Source organism: Labrus bergylta, chromosome 12 (genome assembly GCF_963930695.1).
Source record: "Labrus bergylta chromosome 12, fLabBer1.1, whole genome shotgun sequence".
NCBI classification, from domain to species: domain Eukaryota; kingdom Metazoa; phylum Chordata; class Actinopteri; order Labriformes; family Labridae; genus Labrus; species Labrus bergylta.
In genome coordinates, this window is record NC_089206.1 from 7,548,629 (window position 1) to 7,574,659 (window position 26,031).

Sequence of the window (26,031 nt, forward strand, 5' to 3'; positions counted from 1 at the left end):
CTGCTAAAATGAAGTTCCTTATGAATACAACATCCTTTAGAATATTAAACATGTGAGTAAGATATGTGAACAATGTAAGCTACAAAATAAGCATTTATTTGTCATAAAAATGGCTTTTATTTCCAAAATCAAGGCTGCTTTGAAATCTGAAGTTACAAACTGCAGACTCTTGTTCAGCATGTTAGGAAAAAAAAATGATAATAAGGCAACGTTTCATTGGACACAACCATGAAAGGGTAGAGGAAACAGTTACAGAATGTTTTAATAATGTGATATTTACGTAGAATATTTTACAACTATGTGATTTTTATCTTTAGAAATGTTTCTTCTTCTATATCAACATGTACTTAAAAAAAATGTCCACTTGTATAAACTCTCAACAGAATATGTTTTGCACCATAAAAATGTGTTAAACATGTAAAAAGAAAAAAAAAAAGACAACTTCAACCTGAGCAAGAATTAAAGTAGAAACTGTAGGATGACACTGTAATTCAAATAATTGGCATGTGTGTGATGGTTAATGGACATCTACAATACAGATTAAACTCTGACTAGTGAAACGAAAGCTAAAAGATTGTTTATCAATGACATTAGGCCAATTCAAGGATGAAGGAAGTGATTAGGCACTGTAGGCACGGCAACACTCAGCGAGCATAATCTGAGGAGATTTAATTAAATTACATAGAAGGAAATGTCTGACCATCTTAAAAACCTCTCCAAAAAGACAGACAAACACTTGCCAAAATGCATTATAAATGTTAAATAATCCATAAAGCACCCATTCATGTGTCAGTTACTTCTTAAGTCCAAACGACACAGTTACTACTCACTACAGCAGTCCTTTAACAGTAGACGTGTATCAGACAAGCTGCTGGGTGACATCAACCATTGCCTTTAGTATTTACAGTTTTCCCTTTTTGAATCAGTGGTACGTTGAGGTTGGAGTGATGTAGGAGGCACAGATGTACAGTACCACTCACTCTCACTATGTCTCCCTGCACACAAAAAAAAATGTGTCCCCACCAAACACTGCCTTTGAATAAAATGTGACCTGTCCGTTTGACTGTCCATCGTCTCCTCTTGTCCGCTCTTTCATTAACCTTTGACGCAAAAAAAAAACTGCTCCACCTCTGCTGCGTTCTTGAATCTTGTTGTGTTTAAACTCTGTCATCTGTAAATAAAAAAATAATAAAAAATAATGCATTAAGAATGAGGCACATTGTTGTCATACAGCAGAAGTTTAGAGTAAAATCTGTTTTCTTTTCTAACCGGTGGAAGCTGCCGCGTGCTGCCTGGTGCTCTTGATTTGCTGGAAGATGGTGTAGGTGTCATAACCAAACAGCAGGCCAGCGATCAAACCAAACACCTGAGAAACAAGGATCAGAAACACAATAATCATCATTTCACTGCCCAAATGAAATGCCATGTGGTTGGTTAATACATGTAATAAATCATAATAAAAGTAATATAATATTAACTAAATATTGGGCTTTTAACTCCTTAATTTTTTCCTGTGTTGTGCTTTCCTGTTTTATATTTCTGTAGCCTCTTTAGTGAAGCACTTTATTTTACCTGAACACTTCAGACTCCGTTGTTTGGATTAATGGTTACTGTGTTTACATCCGTCTCTAATAAGACATCAGCTTTATCACGTCATCCTGCTGCCACTTATCTCTGAAACTAAGAGCATCCTGTTTGTCGCTGCCATGAAACCAACTCTGTTTGAAAACCTGTGGCGAAGGTTTCCTTGAACCAATGGACATGCAGATGCTGTGTCATTTGTAGAGTTTTGTCTCAAACTGAAGAAATTAGTTTGACACAGGAAACTTTTTGCTGAGGTGTTTACTCACTGGACTGAAACAAGAAGGAAGTGTGAGACACAGTTTGAATATTACTCAACAGTGACTGAGTTCCTTCCCTAAAGTCTCTGTGTCTTATCAAACATGTTAAATAATCTAAAATCCACCCCCACATCAATAATCTGTGTGGTTGTCAAAACAAACAATAAAAGCTGAGTTTCATTCATTCACTTACCCCGCCTGCGATACGAGCGCCGTCCCCGGCCCCTCCAATCACGCAGATCAGAGAGGTGATGATGTAGAGCACAGCGCCAATTCCAGCACGGAAAAGATCCTGCACAAAAGAGGGACACAGAAGATGTTAGATTGATCAAATAGGAACACACTAGGTAGGCTTGTGTAAGATTACATGTTAAGACACTTAAAGGACTCACGGTCCAGACCCAGTTGACCACTTGGATCTGCTTGTCTAGCTCCATCATGAAGATACCGAAGAAGACCATGGAGAAGATCATTTCGCAGATGGCAACAGCGGAGTAGCCTCCATAGTGAGAGGCAGCGTAGCAGATGATGATAATGAAGCTGATGAGCTAAAGGTGAGGGAGGAGAAAAAGGGGGGGGGGGGGGGGGGGGGGGATTTTAGAAACAACAAACACAGAGTCTAGGATTTTTGACATCAAAAATGTTAATAATATCCCAGAATGCAATGCAAGAAGACTAGCAGATTCTGCATACATTCTCTGCTCTATGAGATTGTGTAAGTCAGCTTTATATCTCTTTATTTAGAGATAGCACAGTGGATAGAGGCAGACATCAGGAGAGAGAGAGAGGACTGGCAATGAGCCACAGGTCTGATGCAACCCGGGCGGCCCGCCTGCTTGGAGGACTACAGCCTCCATACTAAACACGAGGCTACCTGCGCTCACACAGGTCAGGCTTGAATTAATCACAGGACAACGGGAAAAAATAATGGTGATGTCATGCTTTTCTTCACAATATTAATGAAACAGATTCAAATATAAATGTTTTATTATACATATAATGAAGGTTATATCATGAATACAAATATAGCTTTTGGGAACTAGAGTGATAGAATCAGCTGCTTTTTCAGTCTGCTAGCTGGTGCTGATTTTTGTTGATTTAGCAGTCAGACGGATTGAGATGGAGTTTTTTTTAGCTAGTATCAGAAGATAATTTGTCAAAATCATTAAATACATTTATATGGTAAAAGGTCTTGAGCTTGTATAGCGCTTTTCTAGTCTTCTGACTACTCAAAGTGCTTTTACACCGCAGGTCACACCTTCCCATTCAGACACTGATGGCAGAGGTTTCTATGTAAAGTGACCATCAGAAGTAACTAATCCCATTCATAAACATGCATACGCTGCCGACAAAGCAGCAGGAGTAACTTGGTGGTGAGTGTCTTGCTCAAGGACACATCGGACATATTGCTGCAGGACCTGGGGATCGGACTCCCGACCTTCTGGTTGACAGACGACCGACTCTACCAACTGAGCCACAGCAGCTCAAATAATACTCTTCTTTTAAATTTGCATCCGTAAGACAAAAAAACAAAATCTACCAAATATCTCAAAGTGTCAACACACATTGGATTCAATTAAAGCGACAATATGTAACTTGTCCACCTTGAAACAGTAGCTTCAGAGGTTGATATAAAAGTAGAATAACTTTCAACAGGGAGAATGGAGTCTCGCCCATGTCCACAGCGCAGCCCGATTGACTGTTTCCTGCAGTATGTAACTCCGGCAGCGGGGCTGGGGACATCTCAAGAAGTGTGTACGGCTTTACGGCACTAGTTCACACACCAGCCTTCAGTTATAAATATTAGCCAATCAGTCCGTCTCGATACAATGGCCGAGGCCAAGAGGAAGAGGACGGTGATTGGTAAGAAGGTAAGAAGGTAAGAAGACAAAAAGAGAGAGTGACCGAGCAAGAAGCAGAGTGTACGTCTATCCCTGCAGATATTATTCATTACAGAGGTATGCCCAAAGTGAACCAAACCAAATTGTTGCTTAATATGGGAGTATCTTAACTGTTAAACAAGTTAGTTAGTCAGAAAAACAATTATGCGTTCATTATGACGGGGCGGCTGTGGCTCAGTAGGTAGAGTCGTTAGTCTCTCAACCAGAAGGTTAGATCCCGGGCTTCACAGCCACATGTCTAATGTATCCTTGGGTAAGACACTTGGTCCTTCTGCTTCGTCTGTGAAGTGTTAATGTGTTTGAATGGGAATAGTTAGTTCTGATGGTCAGTGTGTGTGACCTGCGGTGTAAAAGCACTTTGAGAAGTCAGAAGACTAGAAAAGCACTGTACAAGTCCATCAAGGCCATTTGGCAATGCTCATAAGTCTGTGTGCTTCACAATCGTATTCAATTATTAATAAGACACTGAGAATTCAATCTTATTACATAGAGAGACGTTGGCAAAGTTTTTATTTGGGTGCATAATAGACTGCTAAAAAAAAATAATAAAAAAATATTTGTGATGCAATACTTTGTATATCAAGAAAATGATGTACTAGTACTTAAGCATTGTTCCATTATTGTATCATCAGGCCTGTGGTGATTCCCTCACACAGTGAAGACTCGTCCTCACTCTATATCCAAGACCCGTCAAACAGTACATCATTGTTTCTTTACAGCAGCCAGCTCATCAATCAACATCCACATAACAAATATTTTGCCATGAAAAAAAATATTTTTGTACACACAAAAACATTCTTCGGGTGAGACAACTGGACGGACTACAAACACAGCTCGCTATCAGTCTGTCGGTCACATGCTGCGCTCTCCTGAGATTTACAGCACATCAACATCATATTTTTCCATAAGAGGGAAAAAAGACAGCGTGCATTCTTCTCAGTCCATTCCACTGAAATGCAGCCAATGCGCAGAAATCATAATCGCAGGCAGCCCACGGCTCATAACCAGTATCAGCCTTTTTTTTTTCCTTCTTCAATACCGCTATTGTTACTGCTGTCAAAGTGCAGGGGCGGGTGCCTTCACACATGTGAGAGCTGTAAGGAGTGGAAATTTGAACCAGCTACAAATCTTGAGGCCTTTTCAAGACTTATATTTAATTGACTTGAAGACAGTGAACAGTATTTAGTCTATTATCCTTTCCATTATATTGATATAGAATTAATTTGCACTGCCCTGATTATTTGCATGTTTGCACTCGAGCATTTAATAGTGAACTTTGCAATTGTGACAAACTTTTTGCACATTTTTATAAACTGGAAAACTCAATAAAACTTGAGCTGTTCATTGGTAATAAGATCACTTTTCATGACGTAATTTGAGATACTTTTTAGATACTGATATGCTAAAATGGATACAACACTAAATGCATACAATCTGAGTAACAATGCTTTACTTTTTTATCCAATCAGAACAGTGGGATGTGCATTTTTTACTTCCCACGGCCCCTGTGTCTTCCAACATTATAGAATTACTTTTAGTAACATTCAAGCAGAATGATTGACCCTTTGAAGCAAAGAAGAATCTGATACTGTATCACAAAGGAGAATATTCTGATATTTTAGTATATCTTTACTTTCTTACACCCTTGTGTCTTATATTTGAAAAGATAAAGATAAAATCGTTTAATGTTTTTTTTTTCATAACTACAGCCCCAAAGCAAAAAAGAAAGCAGAATCTTTCCTGCAAGTTAAATATAGAATGATCACAAATTCTTCCACTTGAGATGCTGAAACAGTTCAACATAAAGGAGATTTGCTTGGGATATTTCTTACAACCCTATGAAGAGTTGACAAATTGTTTTCTGTTGACAGAATGAAGAAACTGATCTTTGCAGTTCTAATGCAATGAAGCATATTCAAACTTGTGAAAAATACTGTATGGGTCGCCGATAGCCTAACGGTTATGTTGCGCGCCACATGGAAATAGTCCTCATCACAGCGGTCGTGGGTTAGAATCCGACTTCAGCCCTTTTGCTGCATGTCATCCCCTCACTCTCTCCTCCCAATGTTTCCTGTCTCTCTTCAGCTGTCCAGGCCAAGGCCAGAAAAAAACTTGAAATACATTAAGTATAACATTTTCTCTATTATCACTCATCTTACCCTGCTTCTTATTTATAAAAATTACACATTATTACCTCTGAATCTTAAATCTTCTCCTAAAGACAGAGGGAGAAGAAGAAATGATAAACTCTGTGCTCGTAAAGTTTGATGCCCTGAAATGATCTGAAGTGGTTACAACACTTATCCTCACGGCTTTACTAAATACTAAATAAAAAGGATGACCGCTTCAATGTGGATTGTAGAGAAGCACGTCTCGCAACTTGCAAAGTTTTACTCTGAGATGCAGACGACTCAGCGGCGAGTGTCAGATCACTGCGCCGTCTATACGACACATTCACGAGGTAGCCGACTGCGACACCAGCCCTACATCTGTCACTACTGCTTCCCCCTCCTCTCCGCTGCAACTGTTACGCAAACGCACAACCATCCAGCCAGTCAGCTGCATGAGTAGCTCATGTGTTCTGGAGACTGGCACAGGCTGCCTCTGTAGAGTAGCGGGGGTGGTCGAGGCCGAGGTCCTGCACAAAAGAAGCTCTATCCTGACCGGAGCGAGCTGCTCTGAGGGCAGCGGCTACAGAGGAGGCCGTGACACAGAACAACTCCCACTACACAAGAGTCCCTCAGAGACAAGAAAGACTGCTGCGAGTTGTTGACACCTTTATGTTTTCCACACAGCAGCTGATCTGTCTGCATGGGTCAGCTTTTAAAGATTCTAGCTATTCACATCAGTATATAACGAGCTGCTCTTTAAAACCCGACTGAGGGGGAAATCGTCGTGGACGTTCAGCTAATTATAGTCGGCAGCAACATGAGAGCCAAGAGCCAGTCTGTGAAACAGAGGCACACCAAACAGCAACAGTTGCTAAGGGAAGTCTCCGACATTTCTGGGTGGTTACTAGCGTTGGCTGTGACTCAATAGAGCATATACATAGCATGTGTGTTGAGAAATGAAAAGCTCAGTTTAACTTCGTCACAGTCATTTTCAGTCTTTCGCTCAAAGTTTCCTGCACCCTCTTTTCTCTTTTCATTGACTCATTCTCCTTAAAGGAGAGGTTTTACAGTCATAAGACAATTTAGCCGCTTCGTATTTATGATATTACTAACAGCAGGGTAAAAGGCCGGCCCAGGGCATGACTCATCCTGATTTAATACCAATAGCTTTACTGTGCCACATGACAAGCAGAATTTGCACTTACGTGGGTGTGTAACTGTTATCTGCTTGTCGTTCTGCAGCTTCAAGTACGGTCATGCCTTTGACAGACAGGATAAATTAAAAACTGAAAACATAGAACTACCTGCTATTTGGCAAGGCTTGCTGTCAAAACACCTCTGAAAATCAGCTGGAATTAGGCCTTTTATTTCATTAGAGCTTTGGTTTCTTTTCTGTTTAAGATTGTAATCTGTGTAATACTGGCTTCCCTTTAGATTAGACATAATAAGCAGTAATGACATTTGTCTTCCTGTTTCACTCCCACCTTCCCTCTCCCTGCTTTGTAAACGATCTCAAACATCCCGCATCGGTGACGATTTCCCTAACCAGGCTCCGGTGAAGGCACAAACAACATAACAGAGTCATTCCAGTGAAGCAGAAAGCTAAAAGGTCGGAGAAAGGCACACCAGAAAAAGTGTGCAGAGCAATTCTCACATTCTTTGTTCCTAAACTTCACACTGGGTCTGGACTTTCCATTACCCCTGAAAAGGAAAAAAAAACTTTACCATGGGTGGACCACTTTCCACCAACGTCCGACATCTTTCTGTATAATGAGCTTGTTGAGTTTATAAGTGCACAAACTAAAAAAGGACGCTTTGAAGAACGAGGAAAGTAGCCTACAATAATATCCAGTCCAGCACTGTAAGCTTCTGTGAGGTGTATCATAATAGTCAAATTAGGCACACCTGACTGCTGGGAATCTGATTAAAAAAAAAAAAAAAACCTTCAAAATGCAGAACTGAAGTGAAGAATCTACAGTCAAAGCCTGTCATGTGTTAAAGAGAACACACCGCTGTGAAATGCAAACAAAGGCGATCATGTGAAAAACAGTGGTGAAGGATAGTCTGAATAAAACTGTCCTCCAAGCCAGGAAGTGGTAGAGTCTTGTCAGGATGTGGGACACTTTAACCCACACACCTATGACTTACTCATCCCTACTGCACAGAAGTGTTGCTCTCATGTTTCTCTTCCAACCTCTGTAGCTGCATATATGCCTGTTAAGTAGATCCAGATGTGCAAAAATGAGGGGGAAACTCACTTTAATGAGCTTTTATACTGCTAGGAATGTGATATACATTACATCTCACCGCCATATTTGGTCTACTTCCTTGCCTACAAATAGTAATGCAGCCGGTGGTAACAAGTTTGAAAAAAAAAAAAAAGGAGGGGTTGCCTGACAACTGAGGGTCGAGTTAACCCGGGTGACCTTTTTATGTGCCATTAACGCACAGCATTTGGCTCTTTGGTGCCAACTGAGAAAACAGAGGAGCAAAAGTGACAGGTGGAAACCCTTACCCACTCTCACTGAATGATCCCTCACACCCACAGAGCACATGCCTCTCATTCCAGGGCTACAAAGCACCAGCAGATAATACGCAGAAATGTAGCTGAACATGCGACAACAACACTTTGTATCATCTCTATAAAGCTTAAGAGGGAGAAAATGAAAAAAAAAAACACCACACAGGGCTGCCAGAAACCACTTTTTCTAGCTCTGAATTGTTGATAAATTGCAGGCTACAGTTTTGCAAGCAGTTGTTCAAGCAGAGATTAAAGTTACCAAGTTTGCCACCAAGTTCTGATAACTCACAATTTCCGCAGCGAGGATAAACCCTTTCGGCGTCTTCACGTAGCTCTTCAGCTTCTCCAGGCAGCTGGGACCGGACGCGGTTGTATCAGCCATTCTGTAATAACTGACTTATTGTAAAGCGTCAGTGAGTTGCTCTCGGAGCGTCAGAGATAGCAGCCGACGAGACAGAGTCGGAATAAACCGAGCAAAACTTGTGTCGAGCGCAGAAGGAAAAAAGGTCCCCGTCGCTGCGGTTCCGTTGGCTCACGGTCGGATGAATCAGTGTCTCCGATGAGAAGTCTCAGTCAAAGTGAAGTTACACTCGGCGTAGCAGCTCAGTCTCAAACCGCAGCGAGCTCTCTGCAACAACACACACACAAAAAAAAACTTTCTGTCTGCTTCTGTGGAGAGGTGGAGGAGGGGGTGGAAGAAGGCGGGGGTATCCCGAGCTGAGGAGCTGACAGTGGGGCGTTGGCTTTCACTTTTCTCAAGGGGAGTTGCTGCTGTTGGCACCACGGAGACGAGCTGCTCCCATGCTGCGTTCAGGGGTTCCTCGTTAGCTTTTTTTTTTTTGAAGACTAGTTCAAATGTGATTCTTTTATTAACAAATCAACTGTGGTTTATATATTGGGATGGGTGAAGTCTTCAGACTCTCTACTCAAGCAGAAGCACCATCATTTGAAATACTCTTGATTGTATATATTTAATTAGGGAAATTGCGCATTGTTTAAAACTTCTTTTCTCCCATTGATACTGTATATAGAGATATTACAGAGCATCTGTAATCTGCGTGTACTTTTCTAACTTCAGGCAGACGCTGTTATTTGATGTTTATTAAACTTAATAAATAATACAATAATATTTTGTAATTGTTGTAAAATTCCTGCAAATTTGCATATTTTTCTCACTTAATTTGTTTCTCACTTAATACATTTATTCTAGTTGATCATTGGAGCTTTTTACATTTCTTATATTAATTATCTTAATATCAAGAAGAGACCAGATAACACCTCCAGTTGATTACCTGTACAACCCAGAATAGTGGCTTAGTGGCGGTGAACGCATCATTCCCCTAATAAAGCAAACTTCTCTCTCTGGGATCTAGCCTAGTTTTACAAGCCCAATTTGTTTTTTGTTTGTATTTGTATTTAGTATGAGACAGAGCTGGTGATGTACAGATCATTGTTTGCATCAGACAATTAAACGTTTTTTCACAGGAAATCTATTTTTAAATGGCACGTATTTGCTTTGGCAACAACAACTAAAATGCACAAGACCTGAAACACATAACAAGACTCAAGACTCAGCACAAGACTTGTGCTCAACGGCAGGCCAAGCCATGGAGGTGTGACATATAGCTTTGAAATGTGATCAAATTTAAATTTCATATGGTTCTAGTATATTTAATAACCACTCTGTGAATGAAAATCACTTTATTCAACACTTGAAATGTATGGTCCTTTATATGCAAAATGGAAAAGAAAATCACTACAAATGAACTTAATTATGAACTTGAAATCGGTTTTGAACCACTACTGTATCCACAATATACTCAATATGTCTTTAAATCTGAATTGCCTTGCATTATTTATGCACATAGCTTTGAAAACTGAGTACAAAATTCTCAGGTCTGGAAAAAACATTAGAAGGGTACCAAGTAATACTCCCTACAACCACTAGGGGCCACCCTGCAGAATCCTCATTACCCACCACAGTCTAGGTCAAAATACAGGGTCACACTAACCTTTTGCTGACATTCTAAGTCTTTAAATGCCTGCTTCCCTCAGAAATATAGGCCAGCTGCCGAATTCACTTTTCTATGCTGTGCTTGAACAATTTATTTTTAGGATGGTGTTGTTTATCTTTTAAGTAATTTCAATTTTAAGTAATCATAACAGTGATTTTTAAACTTTTTGTAACAGATTTTTTTGCAAACAAAACCCAACTCAACACAACTCCTATGAACAGAAGTACACATACATATATATATTTTTTTACCTTCAACAGAATAATTTCATGTTTATTTCATTTAGTTTCACATGGATCCCATATAATAAGAATACAGAAGAATTCTGGAGAGTCTTGGATCATTTTTTTTTCTCTGACTTATCATTATCATAAATGCTAATATGAATACATCATACACAATAAACACAGCACTATCCAAAGGCTTAGAGAGAGTATCACAAGACATCATTCACCACTAACAACAGAGTATATTTAATTTCAGCATATTTATAAGAGCTACAATGAAGGAGAGAGAAAAATTAACAGAGGTGAGAAGAGGGGTCGATAGTAAAAGAGAAAGCCAGGTGCTTCTACATTGTCCGAATTAAAGATTTTTTTGTTTTTTTTAATGAGAAGAGGGAATCCAAGGCTGTGCAATGGATTGATATACTGGAGTTGGAAACCATTCCATCCTGAAGAGGACTGTGGGTGGGAAATTTAGCCCCAGTCACCAGCCAAATGCTGGTAAAACATGAAAGTGGCTGGTAGATTTCAGACACATATAATGATTTACTCTGAAACATTTTTCTTTCAGCAGCTGGTTCACATTTTCAAATGTTAATTCCCCACCCTACCAGGCAAGAAACAGCTCTTACCATTGAGCAAACAAGATCTTATAAATCTAAAACAGAGGCCTGGCAGTGGGACAGGTGTATCTATACTGTGAAGACGTATTTATTGCAGCACTTACTTTGTGCTTTGAATAGATTATAGCAGAGCCGCTGTACGTACTGTATATGTGTTGTGCAGTAACCACTAACCTGGATCAAATGTACCAGCCTTGAGCCCTATAGCCTCTCAATTGTGTTTAGGGATGCTTTAGGATATAAGGACGCATGCAGTTAATTGCCTTCAGAAGATAAATTAAGATTGAGGACGCAGGAGAAGTATATATGGAGACATATTGTTCAGACGGCCTCATATTGAAGTGTTTACCATGGCGTAACTAACTTCTTTAAAGTGTCATTTACCTAATACAGTTCTTGTTAGCGTGAGTATGTACGTCACTGTGATAGAAACACTAGTTTAAAAAACTATATGACTCTGTCTGACAACTTTCTGGACCACATAAAAGGCGATCAAAACAGGACGAGGTTCATTGACAACATTTTGTTTTCGATGCCGTTACACAAAATCCAAACAATTAAACAAACACACATTGCTAAAACTTAGTATCCACGGCCCTGATTCACAATTTTCATACTGATAGCACACTATAGCAGTTTCAGAAACAGCACAGCAAATAAGAGATGATGCTACCATGCTCACTAATTTTCTTAACCCTATGCAAGTTCTGATTTTCTACGTCAGGAATTTAAAATATTCTGTGTCTCTCAAGAGATCGTCCTTGCTTGACAGCAATATTTGATGGAAAAATATATATAAAAACATAAAGCTGAAACAACCCTCTGCTATCTTCTATTTTCTTTCATCTACTATATATTACTCTTTTTCTGCTCCCTACTTATGCTGATAATTCTGTACTTTCCATATTTTCTATTATATCTGTTTGCAGCCTTTACCCACGTTTCTTAAATCCAGTTATTGTTGCTGATCAAATAAAAGACAATAATGACAAATTTAAAAAAAGCTGTTCATAGACTTTGAGATGAACAAATAAAAATACTATGGTGGTATGAGTGATTTAAGGGAAATGATGGGCAAGGGCCAAACTATGTGAGCTCCTAAACAGAACCAAAGTTAATGCAATTGAATAACTCTGTGCTCAACATTTGTTGTATAACAACTTATATGGAGGGCACAATTATTCAACTGTGTACATATAATCATATATATCAGCATGTTAATATTTACACAGCACAGACAAATACATTCTCCCAAGTTAAAGATTACTACAATTTTTTTTCTCCATAAATGTAAGTCTTTTCCATTACAAGATTTCTCTTAAATGTTCGTCAACGAATGTTTTGGTATTTGTATTCAAGTTTTTCTCGTATAACCAAACAGACAATCCTCTGTTGTCTTCTACAGTTAAATACATCACGAGAATAAACATCATGTTACAGCAAAGACCCATTTTCCCCCTTATTTCCCCACCCCCCAAAAAATCCTGCTCTCCAGGTGGGATCCCCTCCCCTGGCCCCAGCAGTTTCTTGCCCTCCATGCCTCCCTCCCGCCACCTGTCAACTCACAGATACACAAACAGACACACAGAGGAGTGTGGAAACACAGGTGGTCGTCGAGAGCCACCGTCCGAAATCACAAGGTCACCCTGTGAGGAGGAGAAAGGATAGAGAGTAGGGACACAGAGGGAGACAGAGGGGGGGGAAATGATTAAAAAAACAGCAATCCTATGATCGGCAATCACATGTTGAATATAAAAACAAGGCTAATGCTCAACAAATATGGGATCAGAAGCTGATGCTGCACTTTTAAAATGTCTTCTAAGTTTACTGGTGACCCCTGAAGTTATTAAAGCAGGAGCACAAACTGAAACTAAAAGCCTCCAAAACTTGGTTAAATATCTTTTTGTCTTTCACTCGAATGTTAAATATATTCATGACAATATTTGAACCAAGGAAACAGACAAATGTGCAAGCTCACGTTCTATTTGCTATGGCAGCTGCCTCAGGTTGTTTCCTGTTCAAACAGATTTTCATCCGGCCTATTTCAGAAAAAGGCCAATCACAACTGTTCATCTAACAGAGGGCGAGTTTTAAGAGCTGTTGAGGGACTTTTTGTGAACAGCCAAATGACAGCTGAGGCAGTATTTAATTAAGTCGAATGAAGCTCACATTATGTAAAAATGTTAAATGTTGCTGTCTAAATCAGTCATAATGCGTCTGTGTATAATGTTTTACTAGAAACGGAATGGTATGGCTAATCGAGCTAGCCTGCCTAGCAACACACCAGTACACGTGTGTTGCTATAATGTGTTTTGCGTTGCAGTTTCAAAGGGCATTTTGTTCTGGGTCTGCTGAGATGACCCTTCAGACAACATAAGTTAAATTTTACTTTGAAAATCCTTAGATAGTTTTATCGAGTTAAACTAAAAAATCAAGCAGTAACGCAATTTGACCGACATTTCGGTTACTGTAGAAAATCCCCAGGAGTTATTATTTTATGAAAATGCAATTACAATCTGTTTGGTGCGTGTAAAGGCTTGACATATGCATTTAGAACTGAAACAAATAATGAGATTTTGAATATAAATGAATGATTAAAATGAGTAACATCTGTGGGAATCCCAGCCAGTGATGCTTAAGGCTCTGACTGATCATTTCTTAGGCTTTGGGGAGACTGAGTTCAGTCCTAGACGGAGAGGCAGAGCACTCTAAAGCCTTCAAGCAACAACACCAAAAAGCTCTTTCAACCAAGGTTTCTAGACTGTTACAGGGTAGCTGAAAAGTAGTGGAACTTAAAGTGCAAATAGAGCAGGTGAATGCACAAAGCAATGGGGGAGATCCCAGAGTTCTACCTTGACTTTATGCAGCAGACAGTGTCGCTCCTTTTATGTTTAATACTGAATCTAAATTTGTTGTATCATTAAAAAAAACCTTATGTTGTTTTTCAGGGCAGGTCAGCAACCATTTGCACATAAGAGACCCCTTGTGAAAACATGGGCCGTTTTACCAGGTTATGTTGACATTTTTATTGAGTCTATAACACTTCATCCTGGAGCTATGAGTTTCTGTGATTGGCTATTTTAGATCGCTCAATACTCAGTTTTTGTCTGCTCTCTATTGCAGTGGAATTAGAGTAGAACAGGATCTCTTCTGGGTGTGTATCGACAGGAGGAATCATAACAGAGATCAGTATTGCTTTCAGTGTAAATATTGACACATGGGTAATGTTTCAAGACAGACTTAAGCCATCTTAACAAACGACAAATGCTGTAGAAGCATACCAGACTCTCGTTTTTAATATACATGTCTGATTACTGAACTGTGAGCTGAGATTGTTGGCTGCTATAAACTACAGTCAACCTAAACACCTCTTCCTTTTCTGGTTTAAAGGAAGTAATCAGGGCATCTTTATGAAAAACAAAAGGTTAAAGAGAGCTTGCAAAGAATATTGTAACAGACTTTGTGAAAATATACAGAGGTGTCATCTGCATAGAGCATAGAACTTTGCTCATATCTTATGCATACAAGAAATGACTAAATGAAAAGTTCACTACTTCACTGAAATATGGATGTATATATATTATGTTATTCTGAGTTATGATTGTAAGTCTCATCATCTCTCATGTATGCTTAAAATCAAAGACAAGCTGAGATCAGTAACTCAAAGATGTACCATCACTGTGTTCAAACACTCACCATCCTGCAGTTGCAGCTGTAGTTTGGCTGGGCAGGCTCACATTTGATTGGCGAAGGAGGTGGGCTGCTGCTGCTGCTCATAGCCCTGGCTGTAACCTCCGTCCTCACTGTAGCCGCCCTGCTGGCCGTATTCTGGCTGGTACCCTCCCTGGGAGCCGGCGTAGGGGTCCTGCTGACCATATCCTGCCTGGCCAAAGGAATCGGGGGCAGGCTGCTTCTCCTGCGATGGGACGTATGTTCCACCGAAGGCAGCCAGCCAGCCAGTCTCCTTGAAGACAAACCACAGGTTTCCTATCCACAGGATCAGGTTGATGAAGCCAAAAGCCTGTGCAGGAGAGAGGTGTTTGAAAAATGGGTTAGTTCAATCTACTGATTCTATCCTCATTTTAAAATCATTGGTGTACTTTTATTTGGTTTGATGCATCTGGGACATACCACAGAGGTGTTGAGTCCAGAGACCTTGGGGTTGTATATCTCACGGCAGCGGTTCTCCTGTTCATCACAGGCTGTGATAAGAGTGATGACCCTCTCTGGATCAGTGGCTGTTTTCACATCTGACAAGCCTTTAGCCCAAGCACATGCCGACACCAGCCACATAAAGGCAAATACCGACGAAATCACAAAGTCCTGTTAACCAAAGCAACAACTTGATTACTTTCACCACCAAAAACAACAACTGGGCATCAATTCTAACCCAAGCTGTGGGACACGTGAATCATGAACATTTACACTGTAAACTCACAATTTGAGGCCCCTTGCAGTTTTCACGGTACTTCTCCAGTACGAAGCAGTACACAGAGAGGGCCGCCATAGAGTACAGGAAGGAGAAGACAGCGATGGTGACAAAGAACTCAGCCGAGGAGGAGTAGTCTCCCACCAGGAACAGACGCTCGGGGTTCCCTCCCTTACAGGTGGGGGCATCAAAGTAAACTTGATGGAGCCTGAGAACATGCGGAAAGAGAGAGAAAGAGAGCAATAAAAAACTGTGCATGAGTGGAGACGCAAAAGATAAATGGTAATCAAGATGTGTGAAAGAAGAAGGCAGTGTTTGTCTTATTGCTCTTTCCAATGGTTTTACTGTTAATTCATTAATTTGATCTGAATAAAGGAGTAGGTAGAAACTAAGGAAGCACAATTATTTACTTTCTTTTAAAGCGTCATATGGGAGGATTAGTATTGCAGATGTGTCAGTTTAACCCAAGCTAAGTTATCCCTTGTGTAGATCATTGATGTATAATCTAATCGTATCCCACACAATCTTTTAATTACATATGAAGCTATATCCAGGGGAAATTAGCACAGAACTAAGACTGGTAGAAACAGCTAGCCTTGTTCTGTCCAAAGGTTATAAAATCTACAGCACTTTGACTCAAAAGTTACAACAATGTAAGTACAATGAGTTCTGTTAAAGAAACAGTACAGACCTTAACCCCTTGTTTATCTGCAATTTGAGGTATTTACTCATGTGTAGGCGTATTTACTCTTTTTCAAACGTTTGAATAGATAGCCGCTTTCTGCTGCTAAGTCTACGCTAAGCTAATTATCTCCCTGATATAGCTTTGTATTTAGCTTACAGCCAAGAGAGGGATATCAATCTCCTAATCTGACCTTCAGCCCGTAAAAAAGGTTGTGTAGAAAGTGTTCCCCAAAATATTGTACTGCTGCTTCAACCAACATATTCTTGAAAATGTAGACTGATCACTTGGATATAACTTAAACGGCTTGTTACCTCAGCTAATTTTTGTATAAATTGGGATTAAAAGCCAATATTGAATAATTCCTTTCAAATGTGAAAAATAAAACCATCACATATTTTATTCCATTTATGTGAATTATAGATTTTGAAAAATACATGTACTTGAATTATTATACGAAATGCAATAGTTGGCTCTGATTGGCTCCTGAGTTACTTCTTTTGACAATCCTGCTAAGTGTGCATTTACACTTTCTGAGAGCCTACAGTTACATGTTTCTATCCGTCTACAGCAGTTGTGACAGTAGTTTACGTACCTGAAGGGATATTCGAATTCTACGTCTATGTCTAGATCACTCTCCGACCGGTTTTTACACTCCACGCTCATCTTGAACATGCCGGAGTAACTTCCACATGTTGAGAAGGCGAAGATTGCAAAGATCTGAGGAGGAAGAGATACAGACGATTAATCTAGTGACCTGGCAGACAGATATTTATTAAAAAAAAAAAGATGTGATGATTAGTTCAACATATACTACAGTTTTGTTAAGACTATGTGTCAAAAAGGTGGCAGCTCTATTTAGACTGCACATTGTGCTCTCAACTGCTCAAAGATGCAGACCAAGCGCAAATCAATACAGCGAAAAAATTGTATGTTTCATGGCATATTCTGCGTATTTATCAGTAACTGTGACTTTAACTTTAGGACAACAGACTGCAGCTCACACTTACAGTCACGACAGGGGTACAAACAGACATGCGTGAAGATAATCTCACGCTCTCTCCCTCACTCACACACACACACACACACACACACACACACACACACACACAACAGATTGGCGGGTCAGACTATTTTTACCACACCCTCCCTGCACTGCCGGCCAGATCCGATTGGACGGACAATCCAACAATTAATCTGACCGAGGTGCTCCACCATCTGTCACCAAGTACTCTGTGACAAGCTACTGCAAAGCCAGCCACAACACCCACACAAGGCCACACCCACACACGTGAGCTCGTACTACTGTCTATCCACCGCAGGCATCAACACACTAAACTATTTACAGTAATCTTGTAGCTGATGTGAGTCAGAGGCTTGTTTGTTGGATTTACACACACCTGCTGCCTGAAGGAGGCCTCATTGTGTTCACTTTACTCATCCGTTATTTGTTCCTGCAGAGTTTTCTTCTGCCAATATCTCCAACACCATCCCTTTTCTTTTGTGAGCGAATTAACAGGTTTTACTAACACAATAACAAAGACTGCAAATTTGGAAAGGGACAGAGTTACTATGAGAGGGAGAAGAGGAGACTGCTGGTAAACAACAGTTTATTATATAATTGAAGGAAAGAAAAAAAATCAGTTGCCATCTGGAGCAGATTGTTTGAATTATAAATGAGATATGCCTATTAGTATTTGCTATATTATCATTTGAATGTTACTTAAACCATAATATGAAAATGTATTGCAGTTTTATGCCTGCATGTCTGAACCAGTTAACGTCACTGACTAATGTTAAAGTCCTTTTAGATATTGTTTTTGGTGCAACGTTCATTTGTGTCTTTAAGAGTGTATGAAAAATCCAAAGTACCAGATGGGTTTTATGTAGTGCTTTCCCTTTAAACCCAAAAGAGAAAAACAAAATGTAATGCTGCAGCAGATGTGCAAATAATCCATACCTACAGCATGTGCAACATTTAATAACTGCAGGGTTGGCTAAATCCTTCACACAGTGTGCATTGTGGGTTATTTTATCCTTAAAGCTACATGTCATCAGTTTCATTCTCTTCACTGTCTTATTGCACTCATAGCCACTTTAATTTGTTTTTAAGACTATTAGAAGGTTTTCGAGCGCCCAGTGTCCATATCATGTATCATTATCGCTCTGAGACAGTTAGAGGTTAAGATTTAATGAGAAGGATCAATATGGAGACAAACATCAACAACATGTTGTGCTCCATTTGACTGGGTCTTGCTGTTTATGTCACATATAAAATACATTATGAGAAAATGGGAACAACGGCTGGAGGTCATCTCAGCAACAATCAGCACTGATTTTTAACTGAGTCAGATGTACAGTGTCATGAGTCAAACATTTTCATCACAGCGTCAGCAGGATTTCATTGGGAATGCAAAATATTTACATCTTGGAAATGTATAACCTACAGTAAGCCGATGGTGCTTTTAGTTTCATTATCAGATGGAAAAGAAGATTTTTATAGCATAGTTACTGAGGCTGTTTTGAATGTTAGTTTTGCAGGTAGACAATATTATCAGGAAGCAAATCATTTTCGAGAAAAGTTAGTGGATCAACAAAGCAAGTTGCAATTGACTTCACGGAAAAATGAATAAAATCTAGTGCCAATCATTCCAATAGTTCTTGAGATGAATACTGTTCAACCAGTGTGGCATTTCTCACCCCTAGAGCCATGCTACTCGCATAGCTAAAAAGCAGTAGAAAAGTAAATCTGAATTGTTGGCGCCACACCACACTCAAGAGTGGTACTTTAATGGTGATAGATGAGTTGAAGGAGGAGTGATGAAGAGTGGGGACGAGATGGAGGGCCAGTCAGACTGTGAAAAGAAATGGTGTAACGCTGAGTGTTAGGTGCCATGGTAACACTGTTGGCAGCATCGCACGGTGAGGAGGCAGAGGTTGGTTTCTAGCCCAGCTGGCATGCTGGAACGGTTTGTCAGCTCTTCTGTGCTGAGAAGATGTACAATCGTACACACAGAGACACAAATGATCTGTCTCGAGAGTGATTTTCTCACACAGCCTGTCTTTCTGAACGTTTGTTTCTCTGTAACCAACAGTAGAGTCTGACTTGTTATAGATTTTTGAATAGATTGATATCTGAAATGTACAAAACCCATAAACACAAAATATTTCCTTTTTCCTTAAAAAATATTTTGTACAATTTTCAATTTTCAGTTTATCATTCCTCTCTTATAGCATTATTAAGCTTAGATTTGTATAAGCCTATTCATATTATGTATTTTGTTCTTGTTAGTCCAGGCTAGTTTCCTCTTATGTATACTAATTTAACATGCTCTTGTAAATAATGTCATTAAATGTCATTAAATACTTACAAGTACGTGTCTATTTTATGCCAGATATATAAAGGACTAGCAGCCAAAAGCACAAAGCACAGACATAGTACTGTAGCTGTGGAAGGCCCTGGAGTAATAACCCCAGAGTCACCAGTGTCTGAACAACAAGATCCCCTCAGCTCCAACAAAATGAGCTGCCTTTATCACACGTTAGGGATTACACTAAAGCAAAAGAGACTCTATGTTCTCTCTCCCAAAGAGCCGTTTCATGTTTGCAGGGAGTGAGTCAGAAGGTGGAATTTGAATGCAATTGAAATTCAACAGATATACTCAGACAGTGATATTCTGCACAGTTGTAGAGGCGGGAGGCAGGCGCGCTGTTTTCATACTCGAGGGTTGAGCTCCACATTAGCTTTATTTGGGAACTCAACGTCTTCCAACATCCATCAAATCTAGGCTTTGTCAGCATTCTTCCCCAGAGACAGAGAAAGAGAGAGAGAGATAGAGAGAGAGAGAGAGAGAGAGGGGGGTGGGAGTTGAGTAAAGCTATGAGTCACACATACAGATTGCTGGTGAAACGAGACAAAAAATGGTTCTCAGAAGCTTTCACAACTAATTTTCATCATCCAACGCCAGATTTTAAAAAAAATCACAAGCTTGCACCTCTTCATCCCACACACTTGAATGCATTCCACCAATCAAATCCATTGTAGACTTATCTCTCGAATCACATATATGATTATGAACACTGCAGACAAAATGCTGCTTTATCTTTCCTTGAAAGGATATCAGCACGTCTCATCTTTTTATACTGGTGGCAACAAGAAGCCATTAAAGGTTTGATTCTACTTTACTGAAGCATCCTTTTCATTGCTGCCTGTTTCCGCAGAAAAGAGGGCTGGCTCCCCTCTCCCCTCCTAAAAAATCTCTGTGTTGATGCTTGTGCATGCCCATATTAATCCAAAAAAAAAAAAAAAGCAGCAGCCAGCTCCTCCTCCAGATCTGACGCGGAGGCACGCAGGCATGCACTGACAGATGATTCATGGGCCCTGGCCTCCCGAGCGGGCCTCCTGATTGGTGGTTCAGCTCGCTGTGACCCAGGGAGGCAGCGATGAGGTGCTGGCACAATCACAGCTCCAGGGAAGGACTACAGAGTCATGCAGCACACTCATGCCTCTGACTGCTCGCTGGCATATCTGCAGAGCCCATTACAGTTTGGTACTCTGCAAGAGCTGCTTTTGGCACGCACGTTTGCATCTGGGTTGTGTTAAAATGTGTTCTCATACCGAGGAGCAGAGGTGTAGCTAAGAATTATGGCAACCAGTGCAAAGCAAGGACAACCCCCTCCCCCATCCCCTCTCCTTCAAACCCTCACAAAATATATGCATCTTATTATGTTACATAATCAATGTTGAGATCATTCAAATTATTCATGCTCCAAGTTATGTTCATAATTTCATTTAATCTACCAGTTACTTCCTGTTAAATTGTTTATTTTGTCTATTTAATGTCAAACAAATCCTGTTATCTTTTTCCACATCCCAAGGTGACCTCTTCAGATAGTTCATTTTGTGATAGCCATTATCCAAAAGATACTTTATTATCAAAATACTTTCCTTTCATGTTAATCAATTTTTCAGCTCAAGAAATGACTTGAAACCTTTAAACCAGTAGCTTAAGCAAAGCCTCAAACCCAAACCAGCCAGAACCAGTCCAAAGCACCTCAAGGGTTAAACATATCATAACATGAGAAGAGACACACAAGTTAAAGGCCCTCAGTTGGCTGCAGGGTGTGCAGGTATAATTAGAAGAACTATTCCCAGCACAGTGGAGCCCCAGCTGTAAAGAGGAACCACTGTTAACCCTGCAGCCAGCTCACTGAGAGCATGCTGCTGCTGCTGGTAGAGGACAAACACTGTGCATGACCACATATTACACTGAGAGATCTGTAGGAAGATCTCCTAATTCAATAAGCTTCTATTCATTGTAAAATGCTCACAGACTGATCTATACTAATGCTACTAACATTCATTTTCATTATTTTTGGAGATTATTTTACAATTAATTTAATGAATAAATACTGAAAAGCAAAATGGTAACAAAATGGTCATTACAATTTTGAAAAGCCTGAAATGATGTCCTCAAATCAGTTGTTTTGGATAACAGAAAAACTGGAGAAATAATCTTTTTACAATTAACTGAAAAAAGAAAAGCGAATTGATTTAATCATTCTAAAAATAGACACAGTAGTTGCTAATTTGCCGAACTGTTTCAACCCACATTATGTTATGGGTCAAACATCTTTTTCACATAAATTTTCTAATTATCTTAATGTAAACCTTAAAGACAGGGCACAATCATTAAGTATGTTCTGCCTAATGAAACCCTTTTAAATCAAAAAGAAGAAAGAAAAAAACTCCCCCTTCCTATTCAAGTGGAGAAATGTAAATGTCTTTTGATGCATTGGAAATTTGTTTCCAAAAAATGTCATGCCAATAAAGACTTAAATAAAAAAAAAGAATCAGAAAATTCTTTATCCATTTATGATCCTCTCATTATCGACAGCCCCCTAAGTGAACAGTTTTCTGGCTCCATCATGTGGTGAAGTAGACTGGGCACATAAAGACAGATGTAATAAACTGCAATAGTATGCAGAGGTCACGTCCTCTGAGAAGGATTTGACAAATTGTCATTATATTCCTCGGTGAGCTGACATCTAGTGTTACTACATCTGTGACGTAACACTACTGCTAGTGTCTCCGGCTCAGGCCTGCTGGGGCAGCATCACCGCCAACAAGGATACTCCTCAGCACTTATCTACAGCCGCTTCTGCATACATTTAAAGAGTAATTACATTAAATGATGTAGATTCACTGAAATGGTTCTAATGACAACATTTTAATAATACATGTTTGACAATAAATCCCCACGAGAGAGGGTCCAACTGGGCAGCTTTTCCCCCCAGTCACATCCATTATTAAGCCTCATGCAGCTTTATGACCTCTGTGTGACTAAAGGTCACATATCTGTCAGAAAGAGATGCTGCCACGTTATTTATTGCAAACTACACAACTTCCAAGTGTTTTTTTTCCCTTTTTGAATGCAATATATTTTTGTTAACATAAGAAACATATCCATGCATTTTTCGATGCTTGCACACATTAACAAAACTAGACTTACCCATTGAAGAATTTTTATAAATCCCAGAGGTTGTTTGATTATTGTGAATTGCCCTTGGGCCACCAACTGCAAAAAAAAAAAACAAGAAAACAAAATGAGTTAATTTCCATTAACATCCTCACACTGGCACTTTTGCTTTTACTGTGGAAACTGTTTTCTCAGTAGAGCATGCTTAAAGATTATTATATGATGATGCTCATTCAGAAAAAAACCTAATAACCTCACCCATGTTTAGCCTGTAGGCCTCCAGGCTAAGTGCAGGCCACTTACTGGTGTTTGATACTAAGCAAATTTCTGCCAAGGAAGAAAGTGACTCACAGCTGGTTTCTTTGTGAACCTTTCAGATGCTGTACAACTACAGGAGATTCATTCTGATGTAGACTTCAAAGGCCAGCGTGTGTGTGTGTGTGTGTGTGTGTGTGTGTGTGTGAGAGAGTGTGTGCGTGTGGGTGTGTGTACGTGCTGTGTGTGAGAGATAGAGGGAGCTCTTGCCAGCATTACAATTAGACAAAGCTGATTAACTGTCTGTTTTCTGTGGTCTCTCTCTACTCCCTACACAGCACTCTTTCTTTTTATTTTATTTTAATTCAAGCATGACCAAATCTCGCGAAATCTGTCTAATTGACGAGACAGAATTAAAGGGGGGGGGGGGGGAGCGTTTGTGCGCAGGTGAATGCGACACCGCAAAGAAGGCGGTGTGTCCCTGTGTGCATCAATAAATGGCCGCACTGGAATCAGCAGTAGTGATATTTTTTTTTTCTTTTCTCGGAGGCTCATTGTTTCTCATTGAAGCCAAACATCAATATCAAACATAAGAAGCGTGCACTGATAATTGCACTGTCCCAACCATCCTGACAGAAGCGTATTTTCTGGTTATTTCTCCTCATTGCTGGCTTTGTCACAAAACGCACACAGCTATCAGGGAGACGAGCTGTCCGCGGCCATGGAGATATATGCCGTGTCTCAGGCCTATACTGCGGCTAAACAAGCACCGACGAGGCCCCCTTAGATATAAACCACATTCATCTTTGTTATCGTAGCAACAGCAGGCTAATTGAGACGTGAGCAGGCTAAATCAATTAGCAGAATCCCTGGAGATAATAGGCGACATCCTCCCCTCTCTATTGCTAAATGTCATTGCTGCAGAGCTCTCTGGACATCCTATACATTTCAGGGCTGTCAGCGGGCCTCTCCATCACCTCGACCGCAGCATCAGTAGTGGAAAAAATGTCCAATTACATCGCGCTCTGTCGTGCCTTTACACCGATGCTGTTTTTTTTTTTGTTTTGTTTTTTTAAAGAAATGCATTCGTTACAATTTAAATTCTAAGGGATGGAAAGCTGCGTTAAAATTGTAAGGTCGAGACATCATGAGAAAAATATATTTCATTGAGCGCACGACACAGACAAAATATTCAAATCACATGAACATAAGCACCCGAGCAAAAACGTTAATGAATTACATGATTTTCCCCCAAAAGCCTTACCTGGTTTACAACGTCCATCTTGGGCGCTTACTCGCTGATAAGAGGATCAGAGGGGCGGAGGGAGGGAGGGAGGCGTCTCATCTGGAAGAGACCAGGAGAGGAGGGGGCAAGACAGCCAGGATGGAAGAGCCGGACTGCGTCACGACCTAGTAGAGGATGTGCAAAGGCGTCGTGACGTCGGGCGACGAAGTAAAGACGGGTCGACTTGTCTGTCCAATAGCAGCGCAGCTTTATTCTAAGGCAGCTGAGATTGCCCGGCGGGTTGTTGTAACGCAGAGAGGGAGCGCATGGAGACTGTTCGCGCTTTAGTATAAAACAAGAAGGAGCGGTGAAGAGGAGCAATGAAAAGGTCGAGGGAGGTTCGTGAACTACCTGCTGGTAATTATCTGGCAGCACTTTAAGCTGAAGGGGTAGCATTGTTATGTAGGCTAGTGGAGTGCTCCTAACAGGGGTCAAATAAATGACTAGTCAAATGAAAGACAGAAACAGATTTAAAGAGAAAAGGCGCCAACGTTTATTAAATTAACAGAAAAACAAATCATGAGACACTCAGCTCAACTTTCAATGTCTTATAGGCGGGACCATGGCTTGGGTAAAGTATTTTGGTGCTTTCCGAGGAGGAATTCAGTGTCACACTTCTTTATTAATTATAAAGACTCCTTGTCACGCACACTGTAAAAAACAAAAAGTCATGATAAGATCAAATTCTAAGTTAGTTTTACTTCAAGTCTATGAAAATGTTGTGTTAGTTAAATATTATAGGTTTATGTCACCTCAACTAATTAAAAGTTTTCCAACTTTGAAAAGTGATTCATATTATCTTAAAAATGGCGAGCTCTATTTTCAATTGAGAGGAGTTTTATTCTTACCTCGGTGTAGCATCTCGGGGATGTGGATGGAGATGTACCTGTGCTGGGCAGTGAGTCTGAACGTGCTCTTTTGTAATCTGGAGAGTGGCTGGATTTCCCAGTTTTTCTTGGTGAGAGAAGATGACATGCTCATGATGTCGAGTCTTTTGGAACAGTGGTTGAAAAAGTTGGCAAAACAATTCTCCAGGGGGTCAAGGTCGGTTGAAATTGTATTCCAACTTTAGAAAAAGAAAAAGAAAATGGAGTTTGTAGAGTGAATACAGAAAAAAATAATAATAAACATGCTTAACAGTCTGATCAGAGTTGTTTGTTGTCGTGTAGCAGCTGGACGCCGCCATCATGAATCTCGCAATGTCTCGGGAGAGTTGCGATCACAGTGGCATTGGACTTCCTCCTGGCCTCAACACCCGAATCGCACTGATTGAAGCTGTACACCAAGAAGTTCAATCTCTACATCAAAGCCTTGAATTCAGCCAGGAACAACTTCCCACAAATTCTGTCAACAACAAAACTTTCCACCGTGTTCACCGTCTTGGAAGGAAAAACAATAATAAGAGAGACAGACAGAGGGAAACTAACACCATACAAGAGGAAGGGAGGGGCTGCTATGGATAAACCATAACAAGTCACCTTTGATTGTTATTGGGGAGTTGCAAATGCTGGATATGGATGAAAATAAATTGTGAAAAAATGATGGTTCATCAGAGTTTGGGCCATAGAGATGACCTATTGTTAATGAACTATTGTTGATTGATATGTTTATGATAACGAAACGTCCTTCTGGGTCTGTGATTGTGGTGTTGTGAATAAAAGACAG

At 40.1% G+C, this 26,031-nt stretch overlaps 2 protein-coding genes across 2 annotated transcripts; both read right to left on the minus strand.

The window, feature by feature from the left end:
* Positions 1–75: 75 nt before the first annotated feature.
* On the minus strand, positions 76–9,127 carry plp2b (proteolipid protein 2b). The gene is made up of 5 exons (XM_020636312.3): positions 8,664–9,127; positions 2,234–2,389; positions 2,035–2,133; positions 1,270–1,366; positions 76–1,171 (listed from the first exon to the last, which is right to left on the minus strand). The coding sequence occupies exons 1-5, from the start codon at positions 8,754–8,756 to the stop codon at positions 1,158–1,160; spliced, it is 459 nt and encodes a 152-aa protein (XP_020491968.1). The 5' UTR covers positions 8,757–9,127; the 3' UTR covers positions 76–1,157.
* Positions 9,128–10,631: 1,504 nt separating this feature from the next.
* On the minus strand, positions 10,632–24,473 carry sypb (synaptophysin b). The gene is made up of 7 exons (XM_020637001.2): positions 24,346–24,473; positions 22,860–22,925; positions 16,943–17,067; positions 15,675–15,873; positions 15,368–15,559; positions 14,933–15,257; positions 10,632–12,882 (listed from the first exon to the last, which is right to left on the minus strand). The coding sequence occupies exons 1-6, from the start codon at positions 24,361–24,363 to the stop codon at positions 14,970–14,972; spliced, it is 888 nt and encodes a 295-aa protein (XP_020492657.1). The 5' UTR covers positions 24,364–24,473; the 3' UTR covers positions 10,632–12,882; positions 14,933–14,969.
* Positions 24,474–26,031: the final 1,558 nt, after the last annotated feature.

Excerpts from the sequence above, each read along its gene's own strand:
- plp2b (XM_020636312.3), bottom strand. The coding sequence starts at position 8,756 with ATGGCTGATACAACCGCGTCCGGTCCCAGCTGCCTGGAGAAGCTGAAG. Across the intron at positions 2,390-8,663 it reads TTATCCTCGCTGCGGAAATT|CTCATCAGCTTCATTATCAT; the intron begins GTGAGTTATCAG and ends CCTCACCTTTAG. Across the intron at positions 1,367-2,034 it reads GCGCTCGTATCGCAGGCGGG|GTGTTTGGTTTGATCGCTGG; the intron begins GTAAGTGAATGA and ends CTTGTTTCTCAG.
- sypb (XM_020637001.2), bottom strand. Across the intron at positions 15,560-15,674 it reads ACTGCAAGGGGCCTCAAATT|GACTTTGTGATTTCGTCGGT; the intron begins GTGAGTTTACAG and ends TTTGGTTAACAG. Across the intron at positions 15,258-15,367 it reads CTGGACTCAACACCTCTGTG|GCTTTTGGCTTCATCAACCT; the intron begins GTATGTCCCAGA and ends TCTCCTGCACAG.